Source organism: Nipponia nippon, unplaced genomic scaffold (genome assembly GCF_047370975.1).
Source record: "Nipponia nippon isolate SJK-2023a ecotype South Korea unplaced genomic scaffold, ASM4737097v1 scaffold_1, whole genome shotgun sequence".
NCBI lineage: Eukaryota > Metazoa > Chordata > Aves > Pelecaniformes > Threskiornithidae > Nipponia > Nipponia nippon.
The window spans coordinates 27809968-27822806 of NW_028262290.1; the positions used below are offsets into that span (position 1 = coordinate 27809968).

The 12839-nt window shown below is 37.8% G+C and overlaps 1 protein-coding gene across 2 annotated transcripts in view; it reads right to left on the reverse strand.

The window, feature by feature from the left end:
* The window catches only part of NECAB1 (N-terminal EF-hand calcium binding protein 1), a 68119-nt gene that overhangs the window by 23394 nt on the left and 31886 nt on the right, over positions 1 to 12839 (reverse strand). Inside the window, exon 5 of one of the 2 annotated variants that reach the window (XM_087735068.1) lies at positions 10623 to 10720. In XM_087735068.1, the coding sequence (XP_087591194.1) occupies positions 10623 to 10720 (98 nt within the window). Of the gene's footprint in view, positions 1 to 10622; positions 10736 to 12839 lie in introns of both variants that reach the window. The other variant, XM_087735060.1, reaches the window with a different exon arrangement.

The following is a 12839-nucleotide window of genomic DNA, read 5'->3' on the forward strand; positions in this document are numbered from 1 at the left end:
AGTTATTTATTACTGTTATATTACTTTGCAATTTTCTGTTTCCTATTTTATATGTTGTATCAAACTAATTTAATAAAAATTATTTATGCTTATCTTTAGAGAAAATACCTCCAAGGCAACTGAAAAGTAGCTATCATTGAGTAAAACTCAGTAAGGAATAATCTATTTAAATTCCCCTTGATCATGGAATGTCTCCTGCCCTGCGTGTTTAGAACCTACATTAGTGGGACAACGCCCTGGGTTACAACTTTAAATTGAGGATATTAAATTAGTCAGAATAACTGTACTAAAATGAAAAAGAATTCAAGCCTTTTTAATTTCAATCACTAAGACCTAATTTTTCAGACTGTAGGACAAAGTCAGAACAGAGTCAGAATAAAATCATAATATCAACAGAAGCCAGATCCAGAGACGCTCACTGTGTTGACTTCACACAAATGCAACTTTTACAGCATCCTCGTTCTAAGACTGAGCAAAGGCATAACATGCCAAACTATTAAATAGATTCAACTGCAATTTTAGAGTGTGGCACAAACTTTACAAAAGTTTATCACAGTATTATATTTGGAATAAATTACGTGTTTAAATTCTGCCTAGAGAACTGGAACAGTGACAATCTCTACTAACCACTCGCAGTGCTGACATAAGAGCAATGAAATAAAATAGGCAGCCATGGGCGATTATAGGAGAATATTGACACACATTTGTACTAGCATCCATCAGAACAGCACAAGAGTCTATCACTCTACTGGGATTATTGAAGAAGTAATATGCTCTTATTGCAATGATAGTATGTACAAAATTCATGCATGGATAAAAAGTTAACTCCTCTTTAACTGCTATTAAGCACACTGTGTAGCTTAGAGACAAGACTGTGTTTTGGCCATGTTTTGTATTAGCAGGTAGCAGGGATGTGTATAATGCCATTGCTCCTGGGAGAAGGCTGTAAGAATACAAGGAAAACATCAAAGCTGTTGGTGGTTTTGATCAGTATCGACAGGAGAATGGCTAGGTTAAATGTTTCTTTTTCTGCTGTGAAGTTATTTCTATACACTTTTATGTTTAAAGGTATGGATATTAATTTAATTAAGGTTTGGTGGGGTTTTTTTTTAAGTTCTGACTATTTAACACATCTCTGATACCAGCAAAAATTTGAGCATTGTCTCTTTCTGACCCAGTAGTTATAAGACTTCCACAAAAATATCAAAGAAGTTCCCAAGAGTTTTCATTACTCTGATAAGGAGCTCGGAGGAAAGTGGTGAATCTCTGGAACATCCTTGCATGACTGCTCAGAGTTCATCGCTTGCAGCTTTTAGAATTTATCTGTGTTTGACTTGACCTGCACTAATAGTCACAATCTTAAATAAATTTTATAGATAGAAAATCCTATGAAATGAAATTCTAAAACCTGATTTAATAAAGTCCCTAGATAAAAATAGCTGTTTATTCATAGGGTCCTTTCTGTCTTGTAGCAGGGTGCAACTGGTGACACATTTAGCGCTATCACCAGCATTCCTCTCTTCAGCTGAGTTTACAGATAAACAGTTGAGTACCTGGATTTATGCAAAAAGGATCCAGACTCCAGTTCTAACCACTGGCAAGTCTGTCTCATCAGAAATTAGGGAATGATAAAAAAACAACCCAAGGAATTTAGGTCAAGTAATCCATGGCCAATAGAAAAAATGTTCTGGATGGTTCTTTTTAGGAATTTACAGACTGCGTTTAATCAGTTTTCTAGCTATTTTAGCTAGAAAAAGTAGAATATAAGAAACAACTATGCCTGTGAATAGGAACAGTTCTTCAAAGCCTAGTGCAACTGTAGCTTAGTAACAAGTTCATTTATCGCTCTGATATTTTGATGTTACTACTTTTTATCCCTTTGTTGACTTCTGATTACTCAAAAAAGATTCGTTGAAAAATTTCCACCAAAATTTTAACTTGATAAAACTTTGAAATTTAAACAACACAAAAATGCATTGAAGGCATCTGCTTTACTCCACTTTTTTCTATTTTTTACTGAAAAACCTTTGACAAATCTTCAGAGTTCAGTCAAGAAAGTCCAGTCTTTAGGACTTTCTTCAACAATTGCTTTAGAATCCTCTCGTATTTCATAGAGCTAATGTTGAACATCATTGTTAATATTTGAGAAGGGTATGTTTGGTCTGATATTAGAGCTGAATGAAATGCCTGTGAGAAATGGAGGTGGGAGTGGCACCATACCTGTCATTTCTTTGAATAAACAGTAAATATGAAATTTTGAAATTATTGTTATTTTTTTCCTTAGAACGAAAAATTGAACTGTTTTTTGACTAAAAGAATCTTCTTTTGTTCTTCTTTTGGCCCAACAATTCATGCCTTTTTTGCTGCAGTGTAGCCAACATCTGCCCAGAAGGGCAGGATGGTTTTTTTCTCCATTGAACTTTGTATGCTTGAGGCTGGGCACTGGCAGTGCAGGGCACATAATGCCTAATCGGTAGGCAGCCACATCTTTTACTGGTTTTCTGTCTCTGTCTTTCCCTTTGTCTCCTCTGTGAAAAGCATGAATTTACAGCAAATTTTCAACCCTCATTCCCCTCCATGGTATTAACTTGTGACATCCATGGAAGTGGTGCCTAGCCACTGAATGTGCCTGAAGATAGCTGATAGGATGTGAAAACACACCATTAATGCAAGACAAACCCTGAGTCTGCAGTTTGCTTGACTAGCTGGATGATAAATACTCTGAGAGGATGTTTTCTGATGTGGAATTCAGCAAGTACTCACTCTTTGTGAAACTCTCTTCTTCATCTATGATCTTTTAATCAGTATCTTACATCTTCAAATAATTATGAGAGTCAAAACCCCTACTCACTGTAATGGAAGGAGATAAAATATATGCCCAATTAAACTAGTGCAAGAGTTAACTACCATTAAAAGACAGCCTGAAGCAATCAAATATACAGGAAGAACTAACTGTGTGAAGTTAAGAAATACAATAGGTATTGCAGCATTTTTGTCAGTTGGCTTCCAGTATTAAGTATTAATCATTGCATGCTGCAGTATGTACCACTGCTGCTCTTTATGTCTTGAACTTAATCTATCTGCCTTCAGTGGTTTATGTAATCTTCATCCTGAGCAGATTTCTATTTCTTTATAAGGAATAATAAAATGAATAACTCCTTTTTGTTCTGGCTTTTCATTTCCAGTGGAATCTGGATATTTTGTCCACTTTAAAACATCAAGATGGGAGATGGCTATGGTATTTTAGACTGATGCTGACCTGAAAAAAACTTAGTGATGAATGCAAGGCATAAATGAACTGGCTTCAAAGCCAATGCATGAAAATTAATAATCAGGATAAACTGATTAATACCTGCCTTACGTTATTCTTTGGCAGCAGCTATTCTTTACATTCATTCTGCAAAAGGTGCATTTGTAAAAAGTGCAATTTCAAAGAGAACAAGACTAGATTATGTGGAAACTGTTAATAAATTCTAACCATGTGCAAAAAGTGGTGCCAGCCAATTTAAGACAGATTTTGACATTTTAAACTTCATTTTTGCTCAAACAGAATGTTAGCTGTGGAACTCTATTGTTGACATATGCTTGTCTAGCTTTTTTTTCAGTTATTTTGTTGTGTGATATAATTTACATAATCGCTACTGTTACTATCACTCAAATATGCAATAAAAAAAATCTAGGTATTCTGGCTTATAATGGGTATCAACCCTCCAGAGTGTGGTGATTTACATAATTACTATAAATGCACCATCAGGAACTAAATTGCATGTCCCTGTGTTACTCTTTCAGCTCCTATAATCTTCTCTTACTTTGACTGGCTCCTATTTTTAGACTATTCAAGAAGTTTTCCAGTAATAACAAGGCTGCACTGACTTCACTTAGCTTTGGGTTTTTTTGAGCAAAGCAGAAAAATGAATGATTTCATAGGAGCAAAGAATTAGACATGCTGTGTCAGTCACTGAATCCAACATCTTGCTGCTGCACACCACACACTCCCCTTTCTATGTTTTTGCAAGCAACGTATAAAAAGCAGTTAGGTTTTTTGCTCTATTGAATAAGAATTATCTTTCATTTCCATCCTAAACTTAATATGTTTATGTTTTGCATATTTAAATGCTGGGTATAAACCAGTCATGGTTACTGCTGCTTAAGTGGTGTTTGCTAGTTCACTGAGGCTGGTCCCCAGCTATCACAGACACATCATTTGGTGTCCTTCATAAAATAGTTGCAAAGGAGGAAAGAAAGTTCCTCCAAAGCAAAGAACATGAGACTTTAGTATCTGCAAAGGAGAAATTTTGCCGTGTCCCATCCCTTGTTTCCTATGTTTGCCTGCCGTTCCTTTCCATGGAAGTCTGCAGTGCTTTTGTCTCCAAAAGAACTGTGCCTCTATATTTACCGGAGGAGTGTGCACTCGGAGGTCATCTCTTTCTTGATTCAGTTTTGAAAAAGTGTACATTAACTATCCTAGCCAAAGCACTTTCTGGCTTTCATCTATGGAAGAAAGGTCTTGCTGTCTTTTTGAGGAAGAAAAGAGATGTAAAGAAATGGAATGAGGACAATGAAATAAAGATGATGAAAAGACGACACAGAAGAACAGATTAAGGGGAGATCTTCAATATTTGTTTAAACAATTTCCTACTGTGCTGACAGTCTTTCTTGGTTATTTTGGTGTTCCCTTTACTTTAGATTTTAATTTCTCATTTTGCTGTTCATAAATGCTTTCTATTGACTGTACAAAAGTCCCACCCAAGTCCATCCAGGAGGTTGCTCTTGCGTTATAGTTATTGTATCTACGCTTTAGATATAAAGTTATATAGGGTCAAGCTCCACTCTTACTCACTGGATCAAAGTTTCATCTCATAAGCACTGTTAACTATAAAAGCCAGTTTCAGTTTACTTCAAAAAAAAGAATCTATTGCATTATTTCCTTTTGAAATTAAAATATATGATCTAACAAATACAACCAATATAACCTAAGAAACAGCTTAGATATGAAGCTTTTTGTTTCTGGAGCTTGGATGACTTTTACAACAGGTATGGTGGTCTTAAGTCACTTTTGAGACAGCTCACAGGGTGGCCTCCATTTGCAAGGAAAAAGAAACAACTACATGGGCACTTACTGCCACTTTCCCAAGAAAGCATCTCTGCCAGGCTCAGCTGCTCTCAGTGATTCGTAATTCCCACCATTTCACCAATGTACCAATTCAAAAAGTCTGAATTTTAGTCATTATTCCAGTAAGTTAAGAGCTGGTATGTTGTACATCAAGACCATTGTGAGCTCCATGATAGACTAACAGGCTAGGTGAGGCTCAAGCCAACAGTCACTGACACCACGGAGCAGGAGGCATGTCCCATCCTGAAATCCCCCTGGCACAGTCACTTGGCCGCCAGCCAGCTGTGGTTAGACTTTCACCAACAGCGCAGCATAAACTGCCCTAGGGAGCAGGTGGTTCAAAATCATCTGAAATGGTCCCTGCTTCCTCCCAAGCCTCTGCTGCCAGTCTTCACTGTGCGGGTGCCAGTGACAGTGCCGATGGGGACACATGGGGATCAGTCCTGGCTGGAAAATGACCCTGTGCTGTTGGCAAAAGGGAAGGCAGGAGGCAGGAGAGGGCAGTGCTCTTCAGCTGGTGAAATAAAGTGAACTTCAAGTGGGTGTTATGACTTTGATAAAAGGCACTGTCGGATCAGCGTAAGCCATCACCAGCTCTTCCTCTGTGGGACAGTTTCTCTGGGAAAAACCCTTCAGAGACCTCAGAGCTATTTAAGTACCTAAACTGGAGTCTGGTGCCCTACAGAGACCCACCTGGTTTCCAGCTGCTGCCCCAGAAGGGGGTCTCCTCCTGCCCCTGGGTCTCCTGGAGGTCCTGTGTGCTACTTGTCAGGCCTGTGCAGACATCTTGGACATCCTTGAGTATCCCAGGTTCTCTAAAATACCACTAGATGCCTGTTTAAACCCCTGAATACTTCTATATTGTCAACTTAATTTCATATGAAAATTACTTTTTTGGTGATTAAATGAGCTTTTGCTAGTTTATTGAGTATAGAAGGGTTCACCACCACCAGCAGGTTGCATTTGCAATGAACTATAGCAATACTAGAAATAAAAGTGATAGAGCAAAACTTGTTCTTACTGAATAGCTGACAAATAGCAACATTTTTATGGCCTGATAACTTGAGGAACACATGTTCTTTAGTCTGTAAGTTTCTGATTTTCAGTGTTCACAAGTCAATAGAACCAAGATGTCAAGCACTTTAAAAAACCTGGTCTATTTTTATCTATCTACATCATTACTCATTGACAGATATTATTTTCTGTGCTGCAGGTTGCAAAGTTTCTCTTCATTGTATTTATATGTGACTGAAAGCTACAGAATGTAATAAAAATGCAGCTTGCTGAAAAAGTTATGTTTATTTGGGTAACCAAAAAGTTAAGATTAAATATTTTATTTAGATATGCTTCTCTGTTTTGCTAGAAAAGATGTCAGAGAAAAAAGGCTTAAAGAAACAAGCCTTCCAATGCATTTGTAAAGTTTTGCTGAGTCTTTAATTTTTAATGCTTCCTGTATATAAGATGAAGAAGAAACGAGATAAACAGAAATATCCCAGCTTGTACTTTGATCAGGAAAATACCAACCTGGCAGGTACAAGAAAAACAACTGGCACCAATGAATAATCTGTCCTCACCACTCCTGTGTAAGCAACTCATGCAGACTCTCCATCCTAAGGAGAGAAATAATCAAATATCAAATGCCATAAGTCCCTCTAAAAATCCTCAAATATGTGTTTCCCTTCCTTGTGTCAGGATAAAACACGAGACCAGTACCAAAACAGAAGGGCTGTAGCTTCCCCAGCACCCTTTGGTAAGATGTCTTTTGTATTAAAAGCATGATGCTTGCAAATGCAAGTCAGCCTTTTCCCTGCTGAAAGATGTTCCTTGCTATATCTATTTCTCTGCATTTTTAGCTTAGCACCTTCCCTTCAAGCGATGGAGCATGAACCACTCCTACACCACTGAGGGCTTCCCGTCTTCGCAGGTGCTATTTAGTTTGGATAGGCTGGAGGGATCTGGCCCCAGAATGGAGAAAAGAAGTCTGGTTTCAAAGTTTCTTGAACCTGCTCACACACTGGAATGCTTTCTCCCATAGATGACTCAATATTTTCACTTTCAGATAGCACAGGACTGGAAGACTGGAGAAAAGCTCAGTTCAGGAAAGCTGTGCTGATAACCCTTTCAAACCACAGAGGGCAACAAAGTACACGGAAATTATGCTGCAATTAACTTGCAGGAGTCAGTTATCTGCTAATCTGTTGGGTTAAAAATATCTACACATGGAAATAATTTGGAGTGATTGGGACAATTTAGTTGATCTTGATTTAAATCCAGGAGTCTGTAGCCAAGCCAAACTCCAGTTGTTCTTGGTGAGAGATCTTTCTGACTAAAGGTTGAACAGGTTGGGAATATTTGTAAACAAAACCCAAGGTATTTGTTCATTAATGCATGTGATTTTCAAAACTGAAACAAGACAACATGAAGAGTCAAATCTATTTTCATCTGCAAAAGCTACTCAGTGCACACTTTTGTACTAGATTTACAGATATGAGTCAAATAATGCCACACACTTGGGTGTGATCAAACTTAGATTAATGTACACCAAAAAGTAAAGTACATTAAACTGCATTTAGGGTTTTTTTTGGTTTTTTTTTTTTTTTTTTTTTTTTTAATTTCAAGTTCTGTTTATATCTGGAATAAGGAAGTTTTATAGATTAGGTATTTAGATTTTTCAGACATTCTGATCCACTGTTCAGCTTTTTGTTGAAGACTGACACATCTTCCTTCTCCAGGGTTTCCTTAGAAACTGAAGCTGAACATTTTTTCTAGGGCTCCAATTCCTCAGCTGCCTTTCGTGCAAAGTACCTACAGAGTACGGGCAACATGAATTGGCAGGAAAGCAGGGATTTTCTATAGGAAGGACTGAGTGGTGATTGTTTATCTGACTCTAAACTGGATAAATAGAATGAATGAAGTACCAAGTTGCTCCTTTTTCCCCCCAAATATTTAAGACTGAATGAGCTGCCTACCTGAAGTGACATGTGCTCTGGGAAAGTTTAGCAGAGACTGATAGAGGCACTGAGCTTCCTCCAGTTCACAAAAAGTCAGATGCGATGGAAAGCTCACGGCAGCCCTGAGGACTGGTTCTGTAGTCAGCCCCATGCTCTGCAGGGTGGAGTTCAGGTTCAATCTGAGAAGTTTTTACTTTTGGTTTTTAATAGGAGAATTTGGTCCTTGGAAATTTGGTTCTGGTCATTGGAAACTGACGCAGCCATTGTAGGTACACCATGTCTTTGTAGGTCTCAAAGTGTAGGTCTTAATTTCTGGGCTTTTTTTCTATATATGAATTTTCCAACTAGATGATGGCTTAGAAGATCATAATGACCGCTCCCATTACTCAGTGACTATTGAAGGGACAAGGTGGCTGCAATGGTAGAGCAATGACAAGGTTTTATTTTGCACTAGGAGGGGAAACCCAAGCCTTGCTCTGCATACATGCCAATGGCCATTCATAACCAGACCACCCATTTCTGAGTACCTGCTTGTTTGAGCTGGTGATGAACATCATTAACCCATGCTATCTCAATATGCTAACTAGCTTTTGCTCCACCTCCAGCTCTGATTTTAGGTGGACATATTCCAGATTTTAGACTTCAATAAAAGCTTGGACTATTTAAGATGGAAATTCTATTATTTGCACTCCAATGATTTAACAGGTAGTCAAGTCACATAACCTATTTGTTTCCTGAGAACTGAGTTCTTGTTGTGAATAATCCCAAGTTTGAATTGAGAATTTAATTTCCATACAAAGCTGTAGTTGCTGGGCATATCCTTGGCAGAAAGCTCTATTTTAGAATATTTGAGAACACATTTTTTGTTTGACTGTGTTCACACACTGTGTCTACTAATTGGAATGAAAAGTACTTTTTCCAGTAGCCTTGCTCTAGTGCTGCCACCTCTAATGAATAGTCAGTTGGGATATTCCTGAAAGAGAGAAAACCCATTAAGCTTGAATCTTCAGTCAGGAAAATAAAATTCAAAGAAATCATGGTGTGTTTTTTTTCCAGATGGGTTCTTCAAGCAGACAAACAAAACACTTATTAATATTCCAGATTTGCTTATACATTTTCTAGTCAGGCCAATGCTTACTTCTTTCAACTCTGATTAGTCTACTGGGACTCCTCCTCTGTAATTAACTTCTAAAGTACTTCTTAAATGCTGTGTTCTATTTACTTCCAGTAGTTATCAGATGACATGTCCTGCACTTCAGCAGTAGCTTATATACATGGCTAATTTTTTTTTAAATTATGCTTGGCGAGAATAAACTAATCTGTTGCTTTTCAGTGTCCAGGCCAATGAGTCAGCGCCCATTCACTTCATTAGGAGTGGAAGATGCACAGCATGAACAGAGAGACATTCAGCTTACTGGCTCAAGCTCTAAATAAATAAGCTACACTTTCGGGTTTTTATTTTGGCAGTTCATGTAAAATGTATGAGTATTGCACTCTTGCAAACACCTGAATGCCAAATATAACAGCTTTGCTAGAGAAGCACAGCTTTCTCCCCACTGATCTCTCCATTGATTGACTGAAAAAATTAGGCTTTTTTCCCCCCACGGGATCTCACTGAATACTTTTGGCCGAAACTTCTGTTGTTGACGGCTCGCCTTCCAGTGAATAGCCGTGTGGTGTGGGTCTGGGGTTGGGTTTGGAGGATCTAGGTTCACTTCTTTCCCTGGTTTGTGCTTTCCCTCACCTTTTGAAGCTGTTCCACCTTGCACAGAATTGTTGCACAAGAACTGTTCAGCCAGGGAAAAGGAGCATATTACCTAATGTCTTGATGCACTTTTGATCAGACATGGAGCTGGGATGTGGTATGAATGAGCAAGTATGAACATACTATCAGAAATCCTTTCAAGTGATTTACATTGGCCAGTTATATTTCAGTTATGTATTAAGTAGACGGGATGCACAGCCGCTGCCTACAGGATGGTTTTATAATCATAAAAGTACCAGAGTTCAGCTTCAGGGAAGACAGGGGGAGATATTACAGCCTTTTTTAATCTTTTTAAACTATCCTGGAATCTACATTTGATAATAACATAAATACAACTCCCCAGTAAGTCTCCAGATGACTCTCGCCTGCCTAATTTAATGATAGTCATTAATATAGTTTAAGTCATTAGCATCTTTTACTAACATGTTTTCTACTTCAAAAATTCGGATTATTTTTTCAAATTCAGACTATTTTCAAATGTTGATATGCTGATAATACTTACCCATGTTTGACATGGGACATGGAATCCTCTATTGGAACGACAATATGAAGAATGTTCTTCAGATCATTTGCAAAGACAATTTTGGTTACATCCAAACTGTAATACTTTGCAGACAGAGCTTTGATACTCAGCCATTTTGACAAACCTTTCCTACTGGACTTTTGCTACAAATGTGTAAATGTGGAAGAACTTAAATATGAATTAGTAACTTCATCTAGATAAGAAAAATACTGGATACATATTTAAATAAACAAAATATACAATGTAAAGAAAATTTCAGGTTTTACTTACTTTTTTTGTTTTGTCCATTGCCTTCAGTATGGTTATGTTTAAGTCTTCCAAGACAGATAACACATTTTCATACCCTCCTAAGTGCTGGGAAAAATATTCTAAAAGAAGAAAACCTACATCACCTATTCATGGCCTGAAAAATCAATATTTCATTAAATATAAATTTTATCAAGTCTGAATTCAGTTATGGTATTATTACCTATCTAAATATATAAACTGAACAAGAGTTACAATGAAAGGGATGATTTCGTTTTTAAATTTTGTATTGTTTTCCTCAAAATCATTCTTGGAGTACTTAAAATGCCAAAATCAGTGTTCCAAAACATTTTATTTCAATAAATGAGACGCCAAATTGACAAAAATTTAAAATATCAGTTTAAAAGCTGAAAGAGTTCTGCTTTCAAAATATCTACATTTTCGTTCTAAACTGGATTTTCAGTCTAATAGTGTACTTTACGGTTACTAGCAGGAAATGAAGTTTTCATGTGTATGTACTAAATCTGATTATATTGATACAAAAATGAATAACACTGATAAAGCCCTTAGAAGAGATAAGATCAAGTGGGGGCTGTTGTGAGTCAGGGTCAGCTGAGACCAGTTGTTTCTCTCTGAGAAGCGAAGAGACCATGAGATGGTCAGATCAGCTTCTAGTCCCAGGTACTGTGATTATATTTCCAACAAATATGATGGATGCAAAATACTTCTAACAAAAATCAGGGAAATAATGCAAGTTGCAGGACGTCCTTGCGTAGCTGCTCAAAGCAAAGGACATTTTAACAGAAAGAGCTGGTGTGAAATCAGGGGGCATAATTCAATCAGAGTGATTACAGCGAGAGGAGGCGGCAACCCTGGGAAATCGTGACCCGAGTTCCCATTTGGTCAAGGTGGCAAAATACAACAGAGAGAGGCACAGGAAGGACAAAGCACAAAAAAGAAAGAAAGAAAATTATGTTAAAGCTAGAGACTGTGTTAGACAAGGCATTTAGACATCAGATCACCTGGAAGAGCATGAAAAACAACATCTAAATGGCAGACAGGAAGAACAAGATTAGATAGGAGCTTTTTGAAATAATAAATAGCAATACTTTGAGGCTTTTAGGAGGTCAGTGTGAGCATCTCAGGGGAGTCATGAAAGCACAAGGTTTCAGCAACACTGCGACATAACCTGGTATTGCTGAGAGGTTGAATGAAATGATTTAGAATGAAGATGTATCGTGAATTAGTATCCTGGAAGTGAAGCTTCATTTTTAAGGAGAACAGAGATAACTCAGAAAGAGCTGTATAATCACTAGCTTAAACATGCACTGAGTAAACTCGGTACCAGATTCACAGATGAGAAACACCCTAGTGGCAACCTATGAAAGATTTAAAAGGCAGCTGAAGCAGCCCATATTTAATCAAAACAGGCAGCAAACAGAAACCATGTCAAGCTGAAACCCCCTCAGCCCTCCAGCCAGCCTGAAATGGCTAGTGGGGTCTGGTGCTGAGCAAATCTGTAAGCCTCCCATACAACAACAACAACAGCAGTAAATCCCTTGTGGAACAAAACTGCTTGTCTTCCTTGGCCAGTTTTATATAATTTTGGCCAGATTCTCAATCAGCAGAAGTCGTCACAGCCCAATTCACTTCAGCTGAGTCTCTTGTCATATAAGCCACAGGCTGAGGTGCCTCTCAGTGGGTTCTTGGCCATGGGTAGAGTTATCCTGTGGGTGAGTAAATGAGTTGGTATTCAACTTCACAGTATTTTTGGTTTTTATAAGTTTTCTACATTGTTGACTACTAGAGAACTTATTAGCTACCATCTTTCTCTCAGAAATAGGCAGTTTTTGACAAATATAACTGGGGTGGGTTCTTTTGACATCTTGTGGGAGGACTTGCAGAATTTTTCTGTGAGGTGTTTTCTGTTGCAAGCAGCACTCCTAAATCAGGTGCTGTAAGATCAGCTGGAGAGCAAACAGGGTTTTGGGGAAACACCTCACAGCCCAGAATGGGGTACAGAAATAGGTAACTGGGCCAAATTCTAGGTCTTGCAGGAGTTTTTTTGTGATGAAGGATGATAGAACTTGTCAAATTGCTGTTCTCACTGGCTTAAGCTGGAGAAAAGTAATGAACTTTCCTCCAGTAGAATACTAATGTGACAATATTTCAAAAATGCTAAAGCATTCATATCTCTGAAAGTGATAAACTAACCAGAAAAAATATCTTGCATGAAAGGGA